The 26,196-nt window shown below is 38.5% G+C and overlaps 1 protein-coding gene across 6 annotated transcripts in view; it reads right to left on the bottom strand.

The window, feature by feature from the left end:
- Nucleotides 1-74: 74 nt before the first annotated feature.
- Nucleotides 75-26,196, bottom strand: part of agbl5 (AGBL carboxypeptidase 5) — a 129,099-nt gene continuing 102,977 nt past the window's right edge. For 4 of the 6 annotated variants that reach the window (XM_059981740.1, XM_059981745.1, XM_059981741.1 and 1 more), the window contains 5 exons: nucleotides 24,940-24,992; nucleotides 21,403-21,560; nucleotides 20,613-20,728; nucleotides 6,185-6,280; nucleotides 75-5,110 (listed from right to left, as the gene is read on the bottom strand). In XM_059981740.1, the coding sequence (XP_059837723.1) occupies nucleotides 6,209-6,280; nucleotides 20,613-20,728; nucleotides 21,403-21,560; nucleotides 24,940-24,992 (399 nt within the window). In that variant the 3' untranslated portion in view covers nucleotides 75-5,110; nucleotides 6,185-6,208. Of the gene's footprint in view, nucleotides 5,111-6,184; nucleotides 6,281-15,878; nucleotides 16,112-20,612; nucleotides 20,729-21,402; nucleotides 21,561-24,939; nucleotides 24,993-26,196 lie in introns of those variants that run through there. The other 2 variants (XM_059981743.1, XM_059981742.1) reach the window with 2 other exon arrangements.

The following is a 26,196-nucleotide window of genomic DNA, read 5'->3' as shown; positions in this document are numbered from 1 at the left end:
AAAATACACAAAAATAATATCAATGGAAACATACATATAATATACATCATCAATACTAAATCTAAAAGTGCGGGTATAATAATTGATAATAAATAGCTCTATCATTGTCTAGGGGATAATGTATTGTCCGATGGAAATATAAAGTTTGTTTCTGTTCACACAGGCTTCAGCCTTTGGGGACCGCTGGGTTTTGCAATTGTTGGAGAGAGAGAGATTTTTGAGAAAAGAAACTTGCCGGATTTCCTTTATCCGATCTTGATCCGTATCCGTCCTTTAGCGAGGCCGTTCCATGGAGGACTTGTCATCCAGGCAAGGATGGACACACACACACACAAGTCCCCACTGGTCTCATACGTTTCTCCTGGTGTGTCTAAAGGGGTTGTTCCCCAGACCCTCTTTTATCCTTACTCATGGGGTCTCAGATGTCAATCAGGTTGGGATGATGCAATCCCTCAACCAGCCCACTCTGGTCATCCCCCGAGGGCATCAATGAATAGAACAGTATTCAATACACAATTCTGTCTCCAAGCGACAATGGCCGTTATCAATGGTCCCGTCTTGCTGAGGCCAGGACACATTCCAAACCCTTCTGGATTCTGCACGTCTCTCTCTCATTTCCTGGGTCCCAGATCCGAATTAATAGCGATCTTGCGATTCTCACAAAGGAGGGGGCTACATTGTACCCTTCAGTCCCTCAGAGTTGTGGCACATTCGTAACACACTCATTCCTCCAGAGCTCTGGGTGTTTAGTATTTATATTGCTCCTCTTAACTTAACTGAATGATTTGTTCAGTTGCCTCAGATTGCATGAAATATATTTGATTGGGTAGGATGCATTTTGGGGAGATATTCACATGACTGCACTTAATATCTTGCAACCTCACAGTCATACCTCAAGCAGATAATCCATGATTGTTAACGCAACCTCAGATGGCCAATCCTCAAACCTTACGCATAGAATGTATCGATTTTTACTGCTACGAAAATTCTTTAACTGTTTTGATAATTAGAAAACTAAAATAAGTAGATTTAAATTAATAAAAATTTAAAATCTATTTAAAACTAAATAAACAAACATTTGTGATAATAGAAAACTATAAATTAAAGAAAAAAATTCAAGTGCTTAGCGAGATATATCTTCTCAATCCTTGTCAGTGATCCCATTCAAATAAATAGGCTACTCAACATACAGCATCAACTTGCATAGATCAGAAAACCTTGAGGTCTTCAAATTAATAAAAATTTTATTCTGCCTTCAGTCATGGTGCCAAGTTATTTGGCATTGAAGATTGTCAGGTGTGCTAGTATCTGATCTCTAACTTTTTCCCCAAAATGACACAGAAGTTCACAAGCTAATGGGGAGCACAATCTAACCCAATCTAACAATTAGAGCTTTTATTAAATCCAAATACACAACCTGCTATATCTCAGAAGAGCAGATACAGTGCCTATAAAAAACCCTTGGGGGTTCATGTTTTATTGTTTTATAACGCTGAATTACAGTGGGTTTAATTTAGTTTTTTTTACACTAGTCAACAGAGAAAGACTCTTGTGTCAAAGTGAAAACAGATCTCTACAAAGTGATCTAAATTAATGACAAATATAAATCACAAAATAACTGATTGCATGAGTATTCACTCCCTTCAGTCAGTATTTAGTAGATGCACCTTTGGCAGAAATTACAGCCTTGGGTCTCTGTAGATAGGTTTCTATCAGCTTTGCACTGCTGGACACTACAATTTTTCCCCATTCTTCTTTTCAAGACTGCTCAAGCTGTCAGATTGCATGGAGATCGTGTGTGAACAGCTTTTTTCAAATCCAGCCACAAATTCTCAATTGCATTGAGGTCTTGACTCTTACTTGCCACTCCAGGACATTAACTCTGTTGTTTTTAAGCCATTCTTGTGTAGTTTTGGCTTTATGCTTGGGGGTGATTGTCTTGCTGGAAAACAAATCTTCTCTCAAGTCGCAGTTCTCTTGCATACTGCATCAGGTTTTCCTCTAGGATTTTCCTGTATTTTGCTGCATTCATTTTACCCTCAACCTTCACAAGCCTTCCAGGGCCTGCTGCCGTGAAGCATTTCCAAGCATGATGCAGCCACCACCATGCATCACATTAGGGATTAGGATGTTTTTATGATGTGCAGTGTTTAGCTTATGCCAAACATAGCGTTCAGTCTGATGGTCAAAAAACTCAACTTTGGTTTCATCAGACCATAGAACCTTCTTCCACCTGACCTCAGAGTCTCAACACATGCCTCCTGGCAAACTCATGTGAGTTTTTTCTCCAATTGTGGCCTTCTCTTAAAGCTGCGACTGGTGAAGCACCTGGACAACTGATGTTGCACGCATAGCCTCTTCCATCTTAGCCACTGAAGCTTGTAGCTCCTCCCAAGTTCTCATGGGTCTCTTGGCCTTCTTTGCTAGTCCCCTGCTTGCACAGTCACTCAGTTTTTGAGGATGGCCTGCTCTAGGCAGATTAACAGATGTACCACATTCTTTCCATTTGATTATTGACTTAATTATAATCCAAGGGATATTTAGTGACTTGGAGATTTTCTTTGTATACAGCTCTTGACTTGCTTTTCAATAACCTTTGCATAGAGTTGCTTGGAGTGTTCTTTTGTCTTCATGGTGTAGTTTTTGCCAGGATACTGAATCGCTAGCAGTTGGACCTTCCAGATACAAATATATTTTTACTGCAATCAATTGAAACACTTTGACTGTACACATTTAGTTAACTATGTGACTTTTAAAATCAATTGGCTATGTCAGTGATGATTTGGTGTGTCGTATTAAAGGGGTGAATACTTGGGTAATCAATTATTTTGTGTTTTATTGATTTGGATCACTTTGTAGAGACCTGATTTCACTTTAACACAAAAGTTTTTGCCTGTTGATCAGTATCAAAAAAAGCCAAATTAATTCCACTGTGATTCAATATTGTAAAACAATAAAACATGAAAACTTCCTGGGGGGGGGGGTGGGGAGAGAATATTTTTATAGGCACTATATAAGCAAAAACAGATCATTGCACCAAAACAAATTCTTGCTTTTCAAATTAACTTCAACCATGTTCTCAGTTTCCATAGTTTTCTAACAGTTAGTTATATGCTTTCAAGCAAATTACTATTTCCACATAGCACGTCTTTAAAGTTGGTTAGAATTTAGTCTTGCAGAATAAAGCTCACACTATTTTCAAATTTTCTACTTCTGCAAAGAAGAATTGGGAAAGCTTTGTTTCTGAACCATTTGCAAGAGCCCCAGTAGTTAATATGAACAATAAGAAATAAATCTCTGAACATATTTTTATTCAGTTGCTTTACGTAGAAAGTGGAAATCTTATCATCTAAATCTTGACAACAACCCCAAATTCAATCTTCTGCAACACATTTTTATTACATACATCTGTAGTCAAAGTGAAAATTGTCAATTGGTAGCAAGTTTTAATAGACAAAATTATCTGTATGTATAGTGTCCATTGTAAATGCAAGTTACATCATAAAATATCCTTTGATATTTTTTGTGACTGCATCAGCACAATGTGACCACAAAGACAAGTGCTTATTTTTGGCCTCATTGCTCAGACCAAAACCTGCTATCTTGAACTTCAGAAAATGTCTTTTCAACCATATGTAAATAAAACCTGTTATCTAAGAAGAAAGTGTTTAGTTTATTGTGTGGTATGTGGGATAGAGAAATAAGAAAAGACTGCCTAAAGTAGTGTTTTTGAGCTCTTCAAATTTAGTTTTGAAGTATTTGTTTCACAGTTAATGAACTGGCTTTATTTTGAACTATTGTGCAGTGTTAAAATTCCTTTAGAAAGCCCAAACATTCTTTCAAAAATTAAAAATTGTTAACAATATCTTGTTAGATATACCATACTGAAGAAAGATCGTTATTAAAAAAGTTTAAGTTAATATTCTCAAATTTATATTGAGATCTTCAATTGTACAAATAAATAAATCATTTTTAACCATATACAATTAAGTGACAGGTGGAAAGCAATCAAATACAAGTTTCACTCAAATACTTAACATTGAATCAAAATGATGGAATGTTTCACAGTTAGCCAGTTCGCTGTTCCTTTAGCTAAAAGTTGTTACCACAACTAATCATGTAATCATTACTATTAATCATTTGTTACAGAGTATAATTTCCCTGAAACGATTTACAAATTCAGATGAATATCAGTTGCACAATTAAAGTTACATTTACATGTCTATTTTTGAAAGATAGCAAAATAATGTCTTAAATCACAGTATAATTCAAATAACTGGAATGTTTTAACTTGGATGTACAGTATCCCAAAACAATGACAATGAATTCCAGGATAATTTCCACAATCACATTACTTTAGATGCACACATTGCAGAATATCTAACTTTGTGTATGAAAATTAATAACTTCAGAAATTATGCTTATCAAGAATACAACTTAACTCTGAAAAAAGTATTCCAGTTCTAAATTCAAAATGTAAGAAATATTCAAATGTCAATATAAATTTTAAAAGTAACATGAACTACATCCATAATGATGTAAAAGTAGGCATGAGCCAATTGACATCCTAAACAATAAAGGTGGTGTAAAGAAGTGAAAGATCAAGTGATATAAAACAAAAACCAAATAATCCAAAGTGTTTGTTTTACAAACTCTCGATTTCTACGAACTACAAAAATAGTGCTGAACTGCCTGACCAAACAGGCCACCTCTGTGCTGAAAGAATTATTTTTCTACACATACAATCAGGCACTTATGTAACAAGTCATTAATTAGATAATATGTTGCAGACTGCAATAACAGCAGACAGCAACAATCTGCAGTCTTTTGAAATGAATACAGACGAGCATTTTTGGAACCAGATACAATATGATAATTAAACTTATTTGTTTCTTGATGATAACTGAGTCAACTCTTTGAAGTCCAATGCCTTACATCCACTGCAAATCACTTTGTGTTTCTGCAGTTGCAGCAATTAAAATGATAATATTTGCATTTAGTTGTCTTTATTCATTTCCATCAAAATACCTTCTGGGATTCTTCTGCATCTCACGATGATTCCATCATTTGATCTTCAGACATTTCTAACGTCAGTCCAGTTTTAACGATGCTGGTATCAACCAATGAGAATGAATGATTATATTAAAAACATCTTTTTGAGAGGAGTGTTCATAACAGTATAGAATCTCAATTTTTTAAATATATAGATATAGATAGATATCTAGTATAAAACTAATGAAGAAAAATTTGTCAAAAGTGGACTGGAAAAATAAACTGTACAGAAGTAGTGACAGACAGATAGGATACATTAGATAATTCTCAATAGATATATGACCTTCAGAAATAAAGTTCAGCAGAAAGACCTCCACATATCGTCCCCATTTTTAAATGCTTCAAAGTGACAGGAATATTATAAGCACTGTCTCCTTTACTTCCTATCCCATTTCACAATATTTACAGCTAGAAATAGCTATGAGTCAGGCCAAATGTTTGTTAATGCCATATTTTTAAATACTCATTACAATTTTAGTACTTTGAGAAACAGGAAAAATTAAATGCAGGGGCAGGACATGTGATCCAGATGATCACCAGTGGTGCCTGCCTTAAGCTGGCAAAATGAGTTTTAAGAGTTTTAGCTTAAGGAAGTGAGAACTAGAAAAAAAATTCTGTTACTTCTTTGATATATCACGAGTGGCTGCAAGCATGGCCAGTTTCTTGAAGAATCCAAACTCTAATGAAATGTTTAAGAACCAGTGTTAAAAATTCTTAACATCTGCCTGGTGTTTTGGACTGATAGCCTACCTTGTTTACACATAACAGGAAAGTTTTCAAAATTTCAAAAAAAAACTTACATTGACACATTGCTAGTTTTGAGCTACAAGCATCAATGTTTTTCAAAAATATATAGATGATTTAAAAATCTGTAGATGGATTGAAAACTTAATTTCTATTTAATGCACGTAAAACATTGCTTTCAAAAGGAATAGGAAGCCATTGTTTTGAAATGCTACATTTTGCCTATGGAAGCATACACCACCAAAACCATTTTGTCAGTGAATTTCAAGATTTTAACTCAACAACAATAAAGATGGTATTTTCTCTAAGTAAACACAGCAACTGACACCAGATACACGCACAGTTCAGGCAGACTCAAAGACACTAGAGAAAGCAGCTCAATACAAACCATAGAAACAGTATAATTATGGTATCAACCATCAGTGCAAAAAGAAAAAATCTTCCTATACGTAGGTATCTGGTCTGTTCCTGTTGCCAACGGCAGCTGTAGGAAAAGATATAGAAGTGGCTATGTAAATATTCACATTTCTAATGCTTTCATCATTCATCTGAAAGCAAATTATTCATGCAAGTGCTGAAATACATTGCTGTCATCCTCTTAGATCATTTCAATTAATTGCAGTTTGCATCTAAAACCCAAGGCTACTGATGAGATTTTGTAAGTTGAACACTGGTCCACTGGATAATTTATAGGAAATGAGGAATTGAACACTACAGAATTTTGTAAAAGTATATCTAACCAACTAACAAAATATCTTAACACTTCATTCAAATCATACATATTCTGGATACCACCAGTGTTGTACAAGATCTATAACGGTTACATTCATATCCCCCTTTGTTTTTGTCTTTCTTCTGTCTATTTGATATGTAGTAATTAAAATATAGCAGCCGTTTTTCAAATAACTTACCAATGAAGTCTATTCCAATGAAAGACTACATCTGCAGTATGCTACCACCCACACTGAACTCCGAACAATTCACCTACCAACACAACCAATCAACAGACATTGCCATAGTCACAGCACTATACACTGTCCTCACTTACCTGGAGAAGAGGGATGGTTATGTTAGAATGCTGTTCCTGGACTACAGTTCAGCATTCAACACTATAACTACCCCCCCCCCCCCCACCAACCCAGGATCGACGATAAGCTCAGAGACCTCGGCCTGCACTCTGCCTTGTGCTGCTGGATCCTGAACTTCTTGTCCGATCACTGGCAAGTGGTAAGGACAGGCACCCTCACCTCTGCCCCTTTGAAGGTCAATGCAGGAGCCCCCCAGGGTTGTGTCCTGAGCCTCTCCTCTACTCCCTATACACCCACGATTGTGTTGCCATGCACAACTCCAATTTGATCAAATTTGCAGATAACATAACATCCATAGGCCTTATTTCCAACAATGCTGAGACAATGTACACAGGAGAAGTCAAAGCCCTACACAGTGGTGCCAAGTAAACCTCTCCTTCAATGTCAACAAAAAACGAAGGAGTTGATTGTGGATTACAGGAGAAATAGAATCAGTCTAGCTCCCGTTGACATCAATGATACTGCAGATGAGAGGATGAGTAGTTTCAAAGCTCCTCAAAATACACATCACCGAGGATCTCACCTAGACCATAACACAACAGTGCCTCTTTCTCCTCAGATGGCTGAAAAAGTTTGGTATGAGTCTCCAAATCCTCAGGACTTTCTGCAAGGGCATCCTGATTGGGGAAACATACTACCCTCAATCACAGAGCACTGCAGAAAGTAGTGCAGACAGCACAGCACAGCTGTGGATGTAAACTTTCCTCTATTCAGGACACTTACAGCAGCAAGTGAGTGAAAAGGGCCCGGAGGATCATTAGGGACTCCAGCCACCCCAAGTACAAATGGTACCACAGCATTAAGGCCAGGACCAACTGGCTCCGGGACAGCTTCTTTCACCAGGCCATCAGATTTATCAATACACATTGATCTGATTGCATATCTGACTGTGCATACATGTATACAAAACAATTATGTACATATAATCTTAGTGTTTAGGCAATATCCTCCTACATCTCCATTCCTTATTGCTTGTACATAGCGATGGAGACGCAACAAAGAGTTTTACTCCCTCATGTTGTGAGATGGACGTTCCCAGTCTAAGTAAAATCAAAGTAACAAATTGTTGCTATTGTAATTTATTTGAGTCAATTGGACACTTTACTAGATTACAAGCATTGTTTAAACATAATGAAATGCCAAGTACAATTTCCAAAATCATTTTAACAATAACGTGTCAAAAAGGCAATGTTATGTTAGTCGTGGGGGATTTCAATATGCAGATAGATTGGGAAAATCAAGTTGAACCCAAGGGAGAGAATTTGTGGAATGCCTCTGAGATTAATTTTTGGAGCAGATTGTGGTTGAGCCCATTAGGGGGATCATCAATTCTGGATAATGAACTGGATATGATCAGAGAGCTTAAGGTAAAGGAACCCTTAGGACATGGCAATCTTAATATTCACCCTGCAATTTAAGAAAGAAAAGTTAAAGTAGATAAAGTAGTAGTATCCATACTACTCAGAAGTATAGAGACATGAAGGGGCATGAAAGAGGAGCTGGCCACAGTTGATTGGATGGGGACACTAGCAGGGATGGCAGCAGAGCAGCAATGGCCGGAGTTTCTGGGAACAATTTGGAAGGCACAGGATAGATATAGCCCGAAGAAAAGGAAGTATTCTAAAGCATGATGACATACCCGTGGCTGAGACGGGAAGTCAATGACAATATGAAAGCAAATGAAGGGGCGTATAATATAGCAAAAATTAGTGGGGAACAAGAGGATTGGGAAATTTTTAAAAACCAACAGAAGGAAACTAAACATGAAAGAAACTCAACATGTTCCCATGAGGAAGGCAGACAAGAATGGCAAAGTTTGAAAAACTTAATAATGAGTTGTTACAAATTGAGACAAAAAGTAAAAGGAAACATGTCTACAGTTCAGGAAGCTGAAATTGGACAAGGCCCTTGAGGAATATAAAAGAATCAGGAAAGAACTTGGACAAGAAATCAAGAGGGCTAAAAGGCGCGATGAAATGTCCTTGACAAGTAAGATTAAGAAGAGTTCCAAGGCATTTTAAAAGATAGCAGTTAAAGTAAATGTAAGACCATCAAGACAAAGCGGAGAATTGGTGGGGACTTAACAGAGATCTTTGTATCTTCTCCAGTCACAGGCGAGGTATTTGAGAAGGCAAAATTGTTACTTGTTCAAGAAGGGCAACAGGGATAATCTGGCAAATTATAAATGAGTGAGTTTTCATTCATAGTAATTATTCAAGAAGATTTTTAGAGGTGGGATTTATTCACATGCGCAAAAGTATGGACTTGCCTGGTGAATTCAGCATGACTTTGAGTGGGGAAATCATGCTTACAAACTTAATTGACTGAGCTTTTGAGGAGGTGATGAAAAGGACTGATGAGAGTAAGGCAGTGGATGTTGTACACATGGACCTCAGTAAATTATTTGATTGGCAGGCTGATCCAGGGGATTAAAGCACATGGGGTCACTTAGCAGATTGGATTCAAAATTGGTTTGGCCATCGAAGACGAAGTGTAAAAGGCTGTTATTCTGGGTGGAGATCTGTAACCAATGGTGTTCTGCAAGGATCAGTGTTGGCAACCTCTATTGTACGTGACATATACTGTGATAAAATGATTCAGATAAAATATAAGTGGTCTGATTAGTAAGTTTTCAGACAATAGAAAAATTGGTGGACTTGTGGACAATAAGGAAGGTTGTCAAAAGATATAGATCAGTTTGAACTATTAGCTGAGAGACAGATGAGGAATTCCACTTTGGGAGGTCTACTGGAACAGGAAAGTATATAGTAAATGGCAGCATCCTTAGGAGCATTGATGTACAAAGGGATCTTTGGGAGCAAGTCCAAAATTCCCTACAAGAGGCAACACAACAATAAAAAGGCATACTTGCCTTGACTGACCAAAGAGGTAAATATAGACAATAGGTGCAGAAGTAGACCATTCGGCCCCTCGAGTCTGCACCGCCATTCTGAGATCATGGGTGATCATTCACTATCAATATCCAGTCCCTGCCTTGTCCCCATATCCCTTGATTCACCTATCCATCAGATATCTATCTAGCTCCTTCTTGAAAGCATCCAGAGAATTGGCCTCCACCGTCTTCCGAGGCAGTGCATTCCACACCTCCACAACTCTCTGGGAGAAGAAGCTCTTCCTCAACTCTGTTTTAAATAACTGACCTCTTATTCTCAATCCATGCCCTCTGGTACTGGACTCTCCCAACATCTGGAATATATTTCTTGCCTCAATCCTATCAAATCCCTTAATTATCTTAAACGTTTCAATCAGATCCCCTCTCAATCTCCTCAATTCCAGCGTGTACAAGCCCAATCTCTCCAATCTCTCTGCGTAAGACAGCCCTGCCATCCCAGGAATCAACCTAGTGAATCTACGCTGCACTTCCTCAATTGCCAGAATGTCCTTCCTTAAACCTGGAGACCAAAACTGTACACAATATTCCAGGTGTGGTCTCACCAGGGCCCTGTACAAATGCAAAAGAACATCCTTGCTCTTGTATTCAATTCCCCTTGTAACAAAGGCCAACATTCCATTTGCCCTCTTCACTGCCTGTTGCACTTGCTCATTCACCTTCATTGACTGGTGAACTAGGACTCCTAGGTCTCTTTGCATTTCTCCCTTACCTAACTCGACACAGTTCAGACAATACTCTGCCCTCTTGTTCCAGCTTCCAAAGTGGATAACTTCACATTTATTCACATTGAATGACATCTGCCAAGTATCTGCCCACTCACTCAGCCTATCCAAGTCTCCCTGTATTCTCCTAACGTCCTCTTCGCATGTCACACTGCCACCCAGTTAAGTATTGTCAGCAAACTTGCTGATATAGTTTTCAATGCCCTCATCTAAATCATTGACATAAATCGTAAAGAGCTGTGGTCCCAATACAGAGCCCTGTGGTACCCCACTAGTCACCTCCAGCCAGTCTGAGAAACACCCATTCACTGCTACCCTTTGCTTTCTATCTGCCAACCAGTTTTCTATCCATGTTGAAACCCTGCCCCCAATGCCATGAGCTCTGATTTTACTCACCAATCTCCTATGTGGCACCTTATCGAATGCCTTCTGAAAATCTAGGTACACAACATCTACTGGCTTACCCTCATCTAACATCCTTGTTACACCCTCAAAAAACTCCAACAGATTAGTCAAGCATGATTTGCCCTTGGTAAATCCATGCTGGCTCGGCCTAATCCTATTTCTGCCATCTAGATGTGCCACTATTTCGTCCTTAATAATGGACTCAAGCATCTTCCCCACAACTGACGTTAGGCTGACGTTAGTTCTAACTGACGTTAGTTCTCCGTTTTCTCCTTCCCTCCCTTCTTGAAAAGGGGGACAACATTAGCCACTCTCCAATCTTCAGGAACTGATCCTGAATCTAAGGAACATTGGAAAATGATTACCAATGCATCCGCAATTTCCTGAGCCACCTCTTTTAGAACCCTCGGATGCAGACCATCTGGACCCGGGGATTTATTAGCCTTCAGTCCTACCAGTCTACTCATCACAGTTTCTTTCCTAATGTCAATCTGTCTCAATTCCTCTGATATCTTATGACCCTGGCCCATCCATACATCTGGGAGATTGCTTGTGTCCTCCCTGGTGAAGACAGATCTAAAGTATGCATTAAATTCTGTTGCCATTTCCCTGTTTCCCATAACAATTTCTCCCAATTCATTCTTCAAGGGGCCAACATTGTTCTTAACTATCTTCTTTCTCTTCACATAGCTAAAAAAGCTTTTGCTATCCCCTTTTATATTCCTGGCTAGACTGAGCTCATACCTGATTTTTTCTCTCCGTATTGCTTTTTTAGTTAAGATCTGCTGCTCCTTAAAACTTTCCCAATCATCTGTATTCCCAGTCATCTTAGCCCTGTCATACTTCTTTTTCTTTAATGCTATACAATCTCTGACTTCCTTCCCCCTTCCCCCTCTTTGAATCCTTCCTTCTCATTGGAATGAACTGCATTTGCATCTTTTGTATTATGCCCAAGAATATCTGCCACTGCTGATCCACTGTCTTTCCTGCCAGGGCATCTGCCCATTTAACTTTGGCCAGCTCATCCCTCATGGCTCCGTAGTCTCCTTTATTTAATTGCAACACTGACACCTCTGATCTGCCCCTATCCCTCTCAAATTGTAGATAAAAACTTATCATGTTATGATCACTACTTCCTAATGGCTCCTTTACTTCAAGATCACTTATCAATTCCTGTTCATTACACATCACCAGGTCCAAAATAGCCTCGTTCCTGGTTGGCTCAAGCACAAGCTGTTCCAAAAATACATCCCTTAGACACTCCACAAAATCCCTATCCTGGGGTCCAGCACCTACCTGATTCTCCCAGTCCACCTGCATGTTGAAATCTCCCATAACGACTGCATTACCTTTAGCACATGCCAATGTTAACTCCCTAATCAACTTGTACCCAATATCCATGCTACTGTTTGGGGGCCTGTACACAACACCCATTAGGGTCTTTTTACCCTTACTGTTCCTCAGCTCAATCCACACAGACTCTACTTCCCCTGTTCCCAAGTCACCTCTTGCTAAGGACCGAATCTCATTCCTCACCAACAGGGCCACCCCACCCCCTCTTCCCATATTTTTGTCTCTACGATAGCACGTATACCCTGGTACACTCAATTCCCAGGCCTGATCCCCTTGCAGCCATGTCTCCGTTATCTCAACAATATCGTAGTTCCCAATTTTCATCTGAGCTTCAAGCTCATCTGTCTTATTTCTGACACTACGCGCATTCAAGTATAGAATTCTTAGCCCATTTCTCCTCTCTTTGCTTAAAACACTGTCTACTGTACCTAACCCAGCTCCTTGAACTTCCATCGGGCAAATTGCACCCTGAATTTTGATGACCTTCTCAAGATCACCCAAACCTTGTACACATTTAACCCCATGCACCTTCTGACCAACCCGCTGGATCTGGATCCCTGCCCCCTGCACATCTAGTTTAAACCCCCCCGAGCAGCACTGGCAAATATTCCTGCAAGAATGTTAGTACCCCTCCGGTTCAGATGTAGACCATCCCTTCGAAACAGATCCCAATGTCCCTGGAACAAAGACCAATTATCCAAAAACCTGAACCCTTCCTTCCTGCACCATGCTCTCAGCCTCGTATTAATGTGCATAATCATTCTATTCTTCGCCTCACTCGCACGTGGCACAGGTAGCAATCCCGAGATTGTCACCCTAGAGGTCCTGCCTTTCAGCTTCACTCCTAACTCCCTGAACTCTCTAAGCAGGACCCCCTCACTCACCTTACCTACATCATTGGTCCCTACATGGACCACTATATCTGGGTTCATGCCCTCACTCTCAAGAATAGCCTGCACCCGATCTGAGATGTCCCGGACCCTGGCACCAGGGAGGCAACATACCATCCGAGACTCCCGATCTGCCCCACAAAATCTCCTATCTGCCCCCCTAACTATAGAGTCCCCTAAAACTATCGCTCTCTTCTCTTCCCTCCTCCCCTTTCTAGTTGAGGGTTCAACCTCTGTGCCAGAGGCAGGACCACTACAACTCATTCCTGGTAGGTCATCCCCATCAACAGTATCCAATACGGTATACTTATTGTTAATGGGAATGGCCGCAGGGGTGCTCTGCTCTCTCTGCCTGCTCCCCCTGCCTCTCTGGACCGTCACCCATCTGCCTACTTCTTGGTTTTTTGGTGTGACTACCTCCTGATAACTCCTATCTATCTCTGCCTCCACCTCCCGAATGATCCGTAGTTCATCCAGCTCCTGCTCCAACTCCCTAACTCGGTCTGATAGGAGCTGCAGCTGGACGCACCTTTTGCAGGTGTGGTCATCAGGGACCTCCCACATACTGCATACGGAGCACACCACTGCTCTGACTGTCTCCCCCATACCTGAACTGGATTGATAGAGTAAGTCTAAAAAGCACCTAGTGACCTTACCTTCTTCCCCTCAGTGAGCAATCACACAAGCTTACCGAAGTCCCCTTACGCCGAAGCCCACTTAGCCAAAGCCCAGGACTCTGCTTCCACGGACTCCGCTGCCCGCTCTGAAAAGAAGTCCTGCCTTTTAAAGTGCGCACTCGACGCTGACGTCACTCGCGCCTGCGCAGTCCCCCCCTCCTCCACAGGTATTGACCAGGTAGGCTTAAATCCTACCTACACGGTCAAATTCTCTGAGCTCCCAGCTGAATCACAAGCTGTAACTTGCTCCCGATTCCCGAAATATAAAAGTTGGCAAGTCAAGTTGCAGCCATAGAAAACTTTGACAAAGCCATATTTGAAACATTGAGAGCAGTTATGATTGCTGCATTACCAAGAGCATGAAGGCTTTGAAAAGGGCATACACTGGCTCAGAATAGGATGTTACCTGGATTAGAGAGCATTAGCTGTAAGGAGAGGTTGGGCAAACTTTGATCGTTTGTAAATGGGAGGTATAGGAGCCTGAAGACCCACATTCCATGTTTTAGAAACAACTTCTTTCCCTCTGCCATCAGATTACCGAACCCATGAACCCAACATCATTATTCCTCTTTTGCACTACTGATTTATTTTTTGTAATTTATAGTAACCCTAATGCCAAAACACGACTAATTTCATGAATTACGTCTGTGACAAAAAAAACTGATTCTGACTCTGTTTTCACCAGAATATCAGAGACTAAGGTATAACCTGATAGAATATAAAATTATGAGAGGCACAGATAGGGTCGATAGCCAGAGTCTTTATCCCAGAGTGGAAATATCAAATACTGGAGCACATAACTTTAAGCTGAGAGTGGAAAGTTTAAAAGAGATTGGCAAGTAAATATTTTCTTTACACGGAATCTACTGCCAAGGAAGATGAAACAACAATGTTTAAAGGCCATGGACATGAAGAGGCAGGCAAAAAAAGGGATACAGATTATATGCAGTGAGATAGGATTATTTTAAGTGGACATCATGGTCAGCAGAGATATCACAGGATGTAGGTTCTGTTTCTATGCTGTACTGTGCTATGTTCTAATAAATGTTAAAATGCATTAAAAACATTTTAAATCTAAGATTCGTTTTAGATTTTCAACTGTTCTGAAACCCTTCTACATACATCTTACGGGGTAAATAAAATTTTTGCTTATTAAAGATATAGTTTGTGCATATATCAGTTTGTTAGAATAACAACCAGTACATTCAGCAGGATTCTGTATAGGAGCAAGGAATTAAAATCATTTTTGAAGGGCACTGTTGAACAGATGCATGTTTATCAACATTTCTGAGTGTTCTTAACGGTTCTACTAATTATAGGGCTGCACACCCCTGCTGGTCAGCTCCAGTGTATGCCAATAGTGTATGGCCTGCGTTACATTGTTAACAGCATCATCTTCTGTATCAATGCAAGTCCTTCATCACCCTGTGGTGTTTGGAGCAGCTTCCGTTGTTTATATAAATGGATGATGTATGTCTAATATATTTATATATGAAGAGTGTAGTTAGAAAGAGAAGAGTAAATAGAAGAGTAAATTCTCCAAGGCTCTTTCTTACTGCTTCATTAAGTTTGTGACAGCAGTTGTTCTTAGAATCAGAATATACATATACAGAACAAATTTTGATCAGTATGTAATGAACATGATCAGTTTTGAGGCCTATATCCAAGGGAGGATGTTCTGGTATTGGAAACTGTCAAGGAGGAGGTTAACAAGAATGATCCCAGGAATGAAAGGCTTAATTAATGAAGAACATTTGTTGCCTCTGGGCCTGTACTTTCTGGAGTTTAGAAGAATGGGGGTGGGGGTGGGGGTGGGGGTGGGGGAATATCTTATTGAAAACTACTGAACATTGAAAGGCCTAGATTGGACATGGAGAGGATGTTTCTTTTTTTTGTAATTTATTTTTTAATTGAAGTTCATCATTAAACAAACATTTCCATAAGATGTGTTTCAGACATTGTACATATATATCATATAATCATATATATCACAAATCTCCACATAATATTTATCTGAGGAAAAGAAGAGTGGAAAGAAAAAACAAGCAAAAGGAAAAAACTATGTACAAGTAGGGAGTGATCTTTTTTTACAACATATTCATTGATTTGTGAGAATAAAATCAGGCCTATGAGGCATTATGTAGTTAAACCATTTTTCCCAGTATGAATCAAATTGTTCCAGCTTATGATTAACAGATGCTGTTATCTACTCCATTTTGTAAATGTCCATTGTAATTTCCATCCATGCATTTAAAGTTGGGGTCTCCTGTGAAAACCATTTCCTAGTAAGAGTCTTTTTACCAGCCACCAACAGTATATTCATTAAATATTTATCTCTTTTCAACAATTCTTGAGGTATATATCCAAAATATATGGTCCTACTCTCTAAGCATACTTCACGTTTAAAGATGTCTTGTAGGGCGTTGTGTATTCCCCTCCAATAGTCTTTGATAACAGGGCAGTCCCAAAAACTATGATAATGATTTGTATTTTGATTTCCACAATTTCTCCAGCAAACAGAATTTTCATAATGGGATTTCTGAGAGGGTGTAATAAAATATTGTGGCGACCCACTTCCCAGAGCACTTGAACCGGCTCACAAAACGGCGCGTGCCGGCATAGGGGCCGGTCCCAAAAAGGGCGTCAAGCCTGCTTCACCAGCAAGGGGAAAAGCCCACGCGCGGGACGGGACTGTGAATACACGTCCCCTACAGCATTCCCGCCCGGGGAGGGTGGGATCAGGAAGTCTTTAAAGCGAGGCCGCAAAGTTTGAATAAATCTTTTTTGCAATTGCAGCTCACCGACTCCGTGTCGTTATTGCAGCGCTGCGTGTTGCCCACCGCTACATTATCAGGTTTTTCCATTCCGAACTCCCTCCATTTCTGTGAACTGGTACACTTCATATTGATATCTCCATATTATTGTATATTCTTCCTCAGATATAATTATCCCTCCTTCCTTCTCCCATTTTGTTTTAATGGATGAAGTTGAATGTGTTTTAAGATTTGACAACCCCTTATACATGCTTCAAATGATTCTACTACCATGACCTGAATTATATGCTTTCTTAAATAGCTCTATCAAGCATGTACTTGCCTTAGTTACATTTTTAAGCGTTTTATCAACATACTGTTGCATCTGTAAATACCGATAAAAATCTTGTTTTTCTAATAAGTGTTTCTCTTTAAGCATTTCAAAACTGAACAGTGTTCCTTCTTTCATCATGTTGCAAAGAACTGTTATTCCTTTAGCTGTACAGTCCTTAAATCTAGCATCCAATTTATTTGGTGTAAAATCTGAGTCATATGCACACCATTTAAGAATTGCAATATCTCCCTCTAGATTATATTCTTTTATAGTAGTTATCCGTATTTTAAGAGTCAATTTCACCCATGGGTTATCAATAGTATTTATGTACCTTTGCAGGTTGTTATCAGCCAAAATTGCTTGTATGGGGATGAGAAGTACCCATTCCTCAATGTTTTTCCATTGAGCGTCATACGATGGGTTGAACCAACATATCACAGTTCTCAACTGTGCTGTAAAATAATAACCTCTAAGAGAAGATAGGCCCCATTCCCCCTTTTCCTTTGCTAATTGCAAAGTTTTGAGATGAACTCTAGACCTTTTACCCTGCCAAATATACCTTGATAACATCTTGTTCCATTCATTGAATTGATTTTGATTAATCTCTATTTGTAGGGTCTAAAAGAGATATAACAGTCTGGGCAGTATATTCATTTTAATAGACTCAATCCTTGAGCTGAGACTGAAAAAAGGAATCAGGTTCCATCTTGCCATATCTTCCTTAATTTTTTTTATATATAGAGGCTGATAATTACATTCTGATAATTTTGCCAAATGTTTTGGCATAATGATGCCAAAATTTGAAAGACTCTGTTTGCCAAGCCCAGGGATATCTACTTTCAATTTCTCTTGGTGGGCTATAGTAATATTGAGTTTTATCTATGTTGATCTTGTATCCTGATAATTGACCATATTGTTCAATGGATTGCATCAATTTAGGTAAAGAGTATGTTGATTGCCCGAGATAGATCAAAATGTCATTTGTGTAACAAGCCAACTTATGCTGTCCCTTTAATAGTAATTCCCCTGATATCTTCATTTTGTCTGATGTATTGAGCTAATGGTTCCAGATATAATGCGAAGAGTAGCGGTGACCATGCACAACCCTGTCTTGTGCCCCTTTCTAGGGTAAGACTATTTGATAAATATCCATTGATTTTAATCTTAGCAGTAGGGTTGTCATATAGTGTCTGTATAGTTTTAATAATTGTGTTTTGGAAACCAAATCTATGTAAAACTCTGTAAAGAAAATTCCAATTAACAGAATAAAATCCCTTTTCAGTGTCCACACTTATCACTATTGCACTATTGCTTCGATATTTTTTTTGTATATGATCCATAATGTGAAGTGTCCTTTATATATTGTCTTGTGTTTGGCATTGTTGTTTAAAACCTGTCTAATCATTACATATCAGTATGGGTAGAAACTCCTCTAATCGTTTGGCAATGTTGGAGGTAAAAAATCTATAATCTACATTAAGAACGGATATTGGTCTAAATGACCAGCATTCCATTTTACCCTTGCCTTCTTTCGGTATAGCTGAGATTATTGCTTCCTTCCAGCTGGGTGGCATTTGTGCCATTTTTAGAGCCCAGTTCAGTGTGGGGAGTAAAACAGGAATTAATTCATTTTTAAATTCTTTGTACCACTCTGCCATATACCCATCTGATCCTGGTGACTTGCTTAATTTAAGCCTACTAATTGCAGCTTTTAATACAATTTCAGTTATGTCAGCAGTCATCGTTCTATTTTGTTCTGCGCTTAAAGTGGGTAACTCTAGAGAATTCAAGAAGGTGTCAATTTGGGGTGTGCTTCCCCCTGGAACTTTGGAATATAGAGTTTTGTAGAACACTTCAAAAGCTTCTTGAATTTCACTTAGCTTATTTTTTATCATTTTCGTTCTTGGGTCCCTAATTCTATGAATTGTATTTTCTGCTATCTTTTTTTTTCCAGTTTCCATGGCAGTATTTTCGTAGACTTTGATCCACTTTCATAATGTCTCTGTTTCAGATACATTAAATTTTTCTTGATTTCTCGCATAGCCAAACTATTAATTTCATTCCTAATTTTTAAAATTTCCCCTAATGTATCCTGTGCCAAATTCAATTTGTGTTTTTTCTCTCGTTTCCTTCAGCCTATTTTGTAATTACTCTAATGTTTTATTCCTTATTTTTTCTTATATGAAGATATCGCTATAATTTTCCTTCTTAAGACAGCCTGCAGCGTATCCCATAAAATGGGAGGTGAAACCTCTCCATTATCATTAAATTCTAAGTAGAGACCAATTTCTGTTTTAATTTGTTCCTTAAAGTACGGATCATTGAGTAGACTTGAATTTAGTTTCCAAACAGTATTCTTTGGTTGTAGGTCAAAATTAACAGATAAATATATAGGTGCATGGTCACTTACATCTATTGTCCCAATTCCACAGGTGTTTATTTTGTCTTTGTCTTTTCCAAATGTTATGAAATAGTCTATTCTTGTATATACAGAATGGGGGGCAGAATAATGAGTGTAATCCTTTCTGTCGGGGAAAAGGTCCCTCCATATATCAATTAAACCAACATTGGAGAGGACGTTTCAAGTATGGGAGAGTCTTGGACCAGAAGTTACAGCCTCAGATACAAGGATGTCCCTATGGAACACAGCTAAAGAGGAATTTCTTTAGACAATGAAGCTGTGGAATTCATTGTCACAGATGTCTGTGAAGGTCAGTTATTTGGGTACATTATATTTAAAGCAGAGGTTGATGGGTTTTTGATTATTAAGGACGTCAAAGGTTATGGAGAGAAGCTAAGAGACTGGGATTGAGAGGAAAAACAAATGAGCCGTGGTCAAATGGTGGTGCAGACTCAATGGGCCAAATGGCCCAATTCTGCTCTGATGACTTATGAACTAAATGATTGTAATAGACAGATTTATATAATAACACATTAAATTTTAAAAGATGTCTCAAGGAAGACTTTACATTAGATACACTATGTAAGCAGCAACATGATTTTAGCATTAAAAACACGTCTGTGCTAGATAGACATGATAAAATTGCTGATTTACCTTTCACTATATGAAATTTTTCATGTCCTAAAGTCAACTAAGTGTCTCAGTACAATAAAGCTGTCAAAGGTCTGTTAGGCAACACACACAAAATGCTGGAGGAACTCAACAGGTCAGGTAGCATCTATGGAAATTAATAAAGAGTCATCACAATGGGCTGAGACCCTTTATCAATACAGAAAAGGAAGGGGAAAGTAGCCAGCTTAAGAAGGTTGGGGAGGTGGGAGGAGTGATAGGTAAAGCCAGGCAGGTAGGGAAGTTGAGGGGGGAGATGAAGTGAGAAGCTCAGAGGTGATAGGTGAAAAAGATAAAGGGCTGAAGAAGAAGGAATCAGATAGGAGAGGAGAGTAGACCATGGAAGAAAGGACACCAGAGGGAGGTTATAGACATGTCGGGAGAAGAGGTAAGAGGATTTCCAGAACGGTGAATGGAAGGAGAGTGAAAGAAAGGACAGAGAAATTACTAGAAGTTAGATAAATCAATTTTCCTGCCATCAGGTTAGAGGTTACACAGACAAAATATGAGGATTTGCTGCTCCTACCCGAGAGTGGCCTCATCATGGCAGTAGACGGGTCTAGGTCAAACCACTTGATTCTGTTAATTACATCAAATAAGTAGCAAGTACCTTTGCACATACATCCAGCTGAGTTTCTGCTTCATTATTAGTAGTGCATGCAGAATCTTGAGAGTTATGGCTCATTGCTGGAATCAAGCTAATTGCAGAACAATCCAATATGCCACCTGTCAAAAAAATCCATTGACTATTTACTTCACATCCTGGATAAAAGCAGGAATTATTTTATATGGAATACTGATGATTGAAACTGCAATTTAGTTCATCTTTGAATTAGGAATCTCAAGTGAAAACAAATTATTAAAATAGCCTCCTTCCATCTTTTCACAGCACATTTTCTTACATGTCAATTTCTCCATATTCCCAACTACTGAATTAGTGACAGATATTGACAATGCACAATGTGATACTCCATTTACTGTCAGTTCCTAATTTCTTCCAAGCTGAGAAGGCGTTGTTATCAATCACTTCGGTAGATCAGAAGTTTTATTTAGTACAGTATGGTAAGGATAGACAATTTGCTTCCCTGAAGGATATTTTTAAACCAATTGTGCTTTGTGCAATTCCTGTCATTTCAAGTTTAACAGTGATACCTGCATTAATCCAATTATCTGATTGATAAAGTTAAATTCCCAGCTACCATGGGGGTGTGGGGGGCTGGGGCTTGAACATGTATCATTGGATCAAGGGCCTAGATCAGCAACCCAATCACAGCATGTGTACCACAGCAACTGCCAGTCTGAGTTGCAATGACGTAGCCGAGTGCTTCAAAATCAAACAAAATATCCTCAACACCAACCTAAAGTGAGAGATCAGATAAAACCAAGAATCATGAACTTACAACCTTTAGGCTCGTTTTGCACTACATTAGGCTGGACACCTTTCAGTATCTTCAGTTGTGGGCTATGATCGACAGAACTACTCAGGCGGAGATTTCCTTGGGACATAAGTGCGCCACTTATTCTCACTGGGATTCTACTGGGTCTCAGCTGTTCAGAACTAAATAAAGAAAAAAAACAAGTCAATACATTGACCAAAAAGACACAAAATATATCAAAACCGTTAACTTATATCCTGGAGGAATATGAGTGACATCGGTGGGATGAAATTGTGTTGTTGCTCCAAAGACTTTTTAAATAAATGAGCTGGATATATAGTCTAACAGTATGATTAAAAGCATTGACTCTGAATCACAATGGGACAGGCTTTGTACAGTTTCCAAGATCCCTATCTGCTTGCCCTGGGACAAGCATAGGACAATGCGGAATAATCCCAGAATGGCTTTGATAACCAGTGACGCCTTTCCCCAGGATTACAGACAGCCCCTTGATCCTCTCCCTTCTCCAGCTGTGTATCCCTTTTGCCAATCAACTTTCTAGCTCCTAGCTTCATCCCACCCCGTCCAGTCTTCTCCTATCATTTCACATTTCCCACTCCCCCTCCTACTTTCAAATCTCAGTATCTTTCCTTTCAGTTAGTCCTGACAAAGGGTCTCGGCCCGAAACGTTGACAGTGCTTCTCCCTATAGATGCTGCCTGGCCTGCTGTGTTCCACCAGCATTTTGTGTGTATTGTTAGAAACTTATTGTCAGGGATGGTCTGGCAAACTGACTTCTACACACAGCCATACCTCCCAGACATTCTTCACACTTGAGGAACAACACTTCATCTTCTGTCTGGGCACATCGTGACTTTTTGGACTCAATATTTAATTCTATAATCTTCAGAAACTCACTTTCTCTGCTGTATCAGAACAGGCCATTTCAACTGGAAGTCAAACATCTATGATATCGGCTCAGTTTTTCTCTCTCCATTTACACAAGGTAACTTACAGGACATGTCCAAACATGGAATAATCTCCGAATCTGCCATTCATCCATCAACTCTTGGTCTCACTCTATCAAAAATATTCCCACTCTATCAAAAATATTCCCTTTGTCTTATACGTTCTTCTCTCCCTGCAACTTAATACTGATGTTGCTTTCCCTCTTTCTCAACTCTAAAGAAAGGTCTACACCCTGTTTCTCTTTTCAAAGATGTAGCTGTACCTGCAGAACGTTTCCAGCATTTTCTGTTTTTGTTCTACAGAGCAATATCCAAATTAAACATCCATACAGATGATGATCTCATAATACATATAGAAGCGATACAAGACTGATTCTTGGCCTAAATAAGCTCAGCTACAGTCAGGTTTAAAAACCTTTTCAGCACACACAAAATGTTGGAGGAACTCAGCAGACCAGGCAGCATCAATGGAAAACAGTACAATCATGCTTCAGGTCAAGTTCCTTCGGTCCTGCTAAAGGGTCATGGCCCAAAACGTCACCTGTATTTTTTTTTCCATAGATGCTGCTTGTCCTGCTGAGATCCTCCAGCATTTTGTGCCTGTTGCATGGATTACCAGCATCTGAAGGCTATCTCTTGTTTTAAAAATCTTTTATCTGTTCTAGAGTACAAGCAACCAAGAGATGAACCTGTAGACATTCATGAAATAATTAATAATAGGACAATGTTTCTGGCATAAACTTCAATTGCTGTGTACCTTCCAAAACAATTTAAAATGGTTTCCGACTTGGGTAGAGACTGTATGATTGTTAAGGTATGAGTTGTGTCTAAATATAGGTAGCACATAATACATACATGACTTCCCGACCTGTTATTCCTGCAGTAGCTAGGGAGGACTTTTACAAAGAATCTCAGTTTTAGAATTTTTGCCATCCAGAAGAAATTATATCATTAACGGTGGCAGCTGATGGAAATGAAGAATTTTCCTGCCTGTTTGGATGAACATTTGTAGTCCAAATATCACAATACTCCTCTCCGTTGCTTTTACTTTTGCTGATGGATACAGTGAGGATTTATTTATCATACCCAATAATTCAAACAACTGGTAAGAAAATCACAATCCCACTTATTGGATCTCACAACAAATTAATTGTCACATCCAGTCCACTGTTGATTCATAGTGCCTGTTAAATCTTGTCATAGGTCATCCTACAATGAGAGAGTCATTATGAAGTAAAAGAATACCACTGGGCACATCATGTCAGTACCAGCTCTTTAAACAACAATTCCATCAATTCCTTCCCCCACTCTTTCTTATTGTTTGGAAAATTATTTTCTATCAATTGCTGATTTGCCGATCTATTTCCCTTTGGAAAGCCTTAATTATGCCTTCACCACACTTACAAGTTACAAACTCCAGATCCACTTTCCCCTATTCTCATTTGCCTATTTTTTTTAAATCCATCCCTTCGATTCTTGAAGCATTCATAAATGAAAACTGTTTCTCTCAATCAGCCCAACTTTGATCTTAGCAGACTTCTATCAATCACCTCCCAATTATACTTTCTCTAAGGAAATGACCCCAAGTATCCCAGTCTAATATCACAGTTGACATCTCATAATGCTAGAGTCATTCTAATAAATAGTTGGATAGCGGATTGTCAGAGTTTAATGTTAACATGGATTTTGGGCGAGGCTTGCAGGCAAGAATATCAGGCAAAATATCTAGCAGTGTGCAGTTATGAAAGTGTAACTTTTAATTTAAATTGATTTACAGTGATTTACCAAACAGTATAACATTTAAATCACACATAATGTTTCTGCTGCAATTTCCATTTTATTGTCATTTTCAAATTTGAGTAGTTCAATTTAGCTCTGTTACCAAGATGATTTGCATAGAGTTAGGTATCAGCATTTGGAAAGTTATAAAATATGTATTTTCTTGCAGATATAAACATAGATAATTGTGCACCCAGCACAACTCCTAGACTATAGTTCAGGTCACATTAGCTTGCATGAACAAAATTGAATATACAGTAATTTGCAAAATTTACCCATTTCTTTGAGATTGCCAATTATTTTAGAAAACAAACAGAATGCATTGTAATGCACAAAAATAAAAATGGAAAACAATTCAAAATTTTCAGTAAAAGATAAACTTGAAGTTTTCATTCCATTTTAAATGGCATTGTGCAGTTTATTACAACAGAAGCTAAATAGAAAGAACATGCACCATAGCATTTAGATTACTTGTAACAAACTTGCACAAATTTATATTCAACTTTAAGAGGATATTAACTGAACATCTAAAATTTTAGTTTTATAGTCATATGAAATCAGATAAAATGCATTTGCCTAAGTTTCATAGATAAAACTTCTGTAGTATTAAATAATGTTTCTGCCTGTTCTAAAGAAAATACTGTAATAGTTCTATGGCACATTAAATGAAATTGAACACAACTGAAAGAAACTGAAATGAAAATGAGCATCTTCCTAAGCTGATCTTGATGCTGTCAATCACTACAAGTTGGTGTGTGTGAGAAGTTTTTATAAGAAAATGAGCTGGTTAAGAATACAAAGATATGTTGCACTACCTGGTGATATCAAAAGAAGCTCTGAATTTTAATTTGTTCTTCTTCAGTGGGTTCTGGGGGAACAAAAGAGATTTTTAAGACAACTGAAACACAGCAGACGACAAAAAACAAGAATCACATGTATGATTTTTAACCCAGTGAATAGCTTAGAAATAGACTTTGTGCACATATAAATACATGTTGTCAAGAGAAAATGATAAGCGCATTCACCCATATGTACTGTGGCAGTGATTCTGTTAGGTCTTTATAACAGGTTGTATGACAAGCTAGTAAGGCATTTGACAAGTATAGGAAAGTAACTATTTATCCATTGATACTGCTTAAAGACAGCCTTCAACTCCCTATCACAGAACTGTTATAATATCAAAGATCCATTAAGTCCCTTACAACATAAAGAGAAATTCAGTAAAGCCCAAGCCTATCCTCCCCAAAAAAACCCTGAAAAATTTTTTCCTTTCAGATATTGATTTAATTCTCTTATGAATTAGCTTCCAGTACTATGCAGGGCAGTAGATTATTTATACTATAACCACTTGGATTGTTAAAACATTTCTCATGACTTCACTTTTTGTCCATAACTTTCATGTCCTGTCTGCCAGTTGTTGACATTGCCAGTTTCTGCCAATGGAAATGCTTTCTGTCTACACCATTCATATTTTCTAAACATCTCCATCCTATCTTCTTGTGACATCCTCTGTTCTCAGAACAACCCCAGCTTCTTCCTTGCAGCTATATAACTGAAAATGCTCATTCCTGGAAATATTCCACACTCTGCAAAACTTTCATTTTATTTTCTAAAGTGAGACTCACAGAACTATATGTAATACTTCACTTGCAGCCAAATCAGTGTTTCTAAAAATCCATTGTTATCCTTGTACCTCATACCCCCAATCACAAAGCTTAAGATTCCATGTACTGATTTTGAAAATCACTTTTCAAGCCTGCCATGTCACTTTCAATAAACTTAACACAAACTCCCATATCTATATTTTTGTATTTTCAGAATTTGACTGATTAGTTTTAATCTTTTCTTATTTTTCCACAGTATTTTGCCATCTATCAGCCCATTCAACCAGTCTGTCTATATCTCCCTGAAGTCAATTGCTACTTTCCTCATAGTTCACAGTGCTTCCACAGTTTGATTCATCTTTAAATGTGGAAACTGTACACTGGATACCCCAGCTCCAATCATTAATGTAGATTAAGGAAGCCAGTGGCTCCAGTGCCAGTCTCTGGGGAACTTCACTGCATGCATCT

This window comes from Hypanus sabinus, chromosome 10 (assembly GCF_030144855.1).
Source record: "Hypanus sabinus isolate sHypSab1 chromosome 10, sHypSab1.hap1, whole genome shotgun sequence".
In the NCBI taxonomy this organism is placed as follows: domain Eukaryota; kingdom Metazoa; phylum Chordata; class Chondrichthyes; order Myliobatiformes; family Dasyatidae; genus Hypanus; species Hypanus sabinus.
The sequence above is the reverse complement of the archived record's forward strand: the minus strand, read 5'-3'. Positions and strand labels throughout refer to the sequence as shown.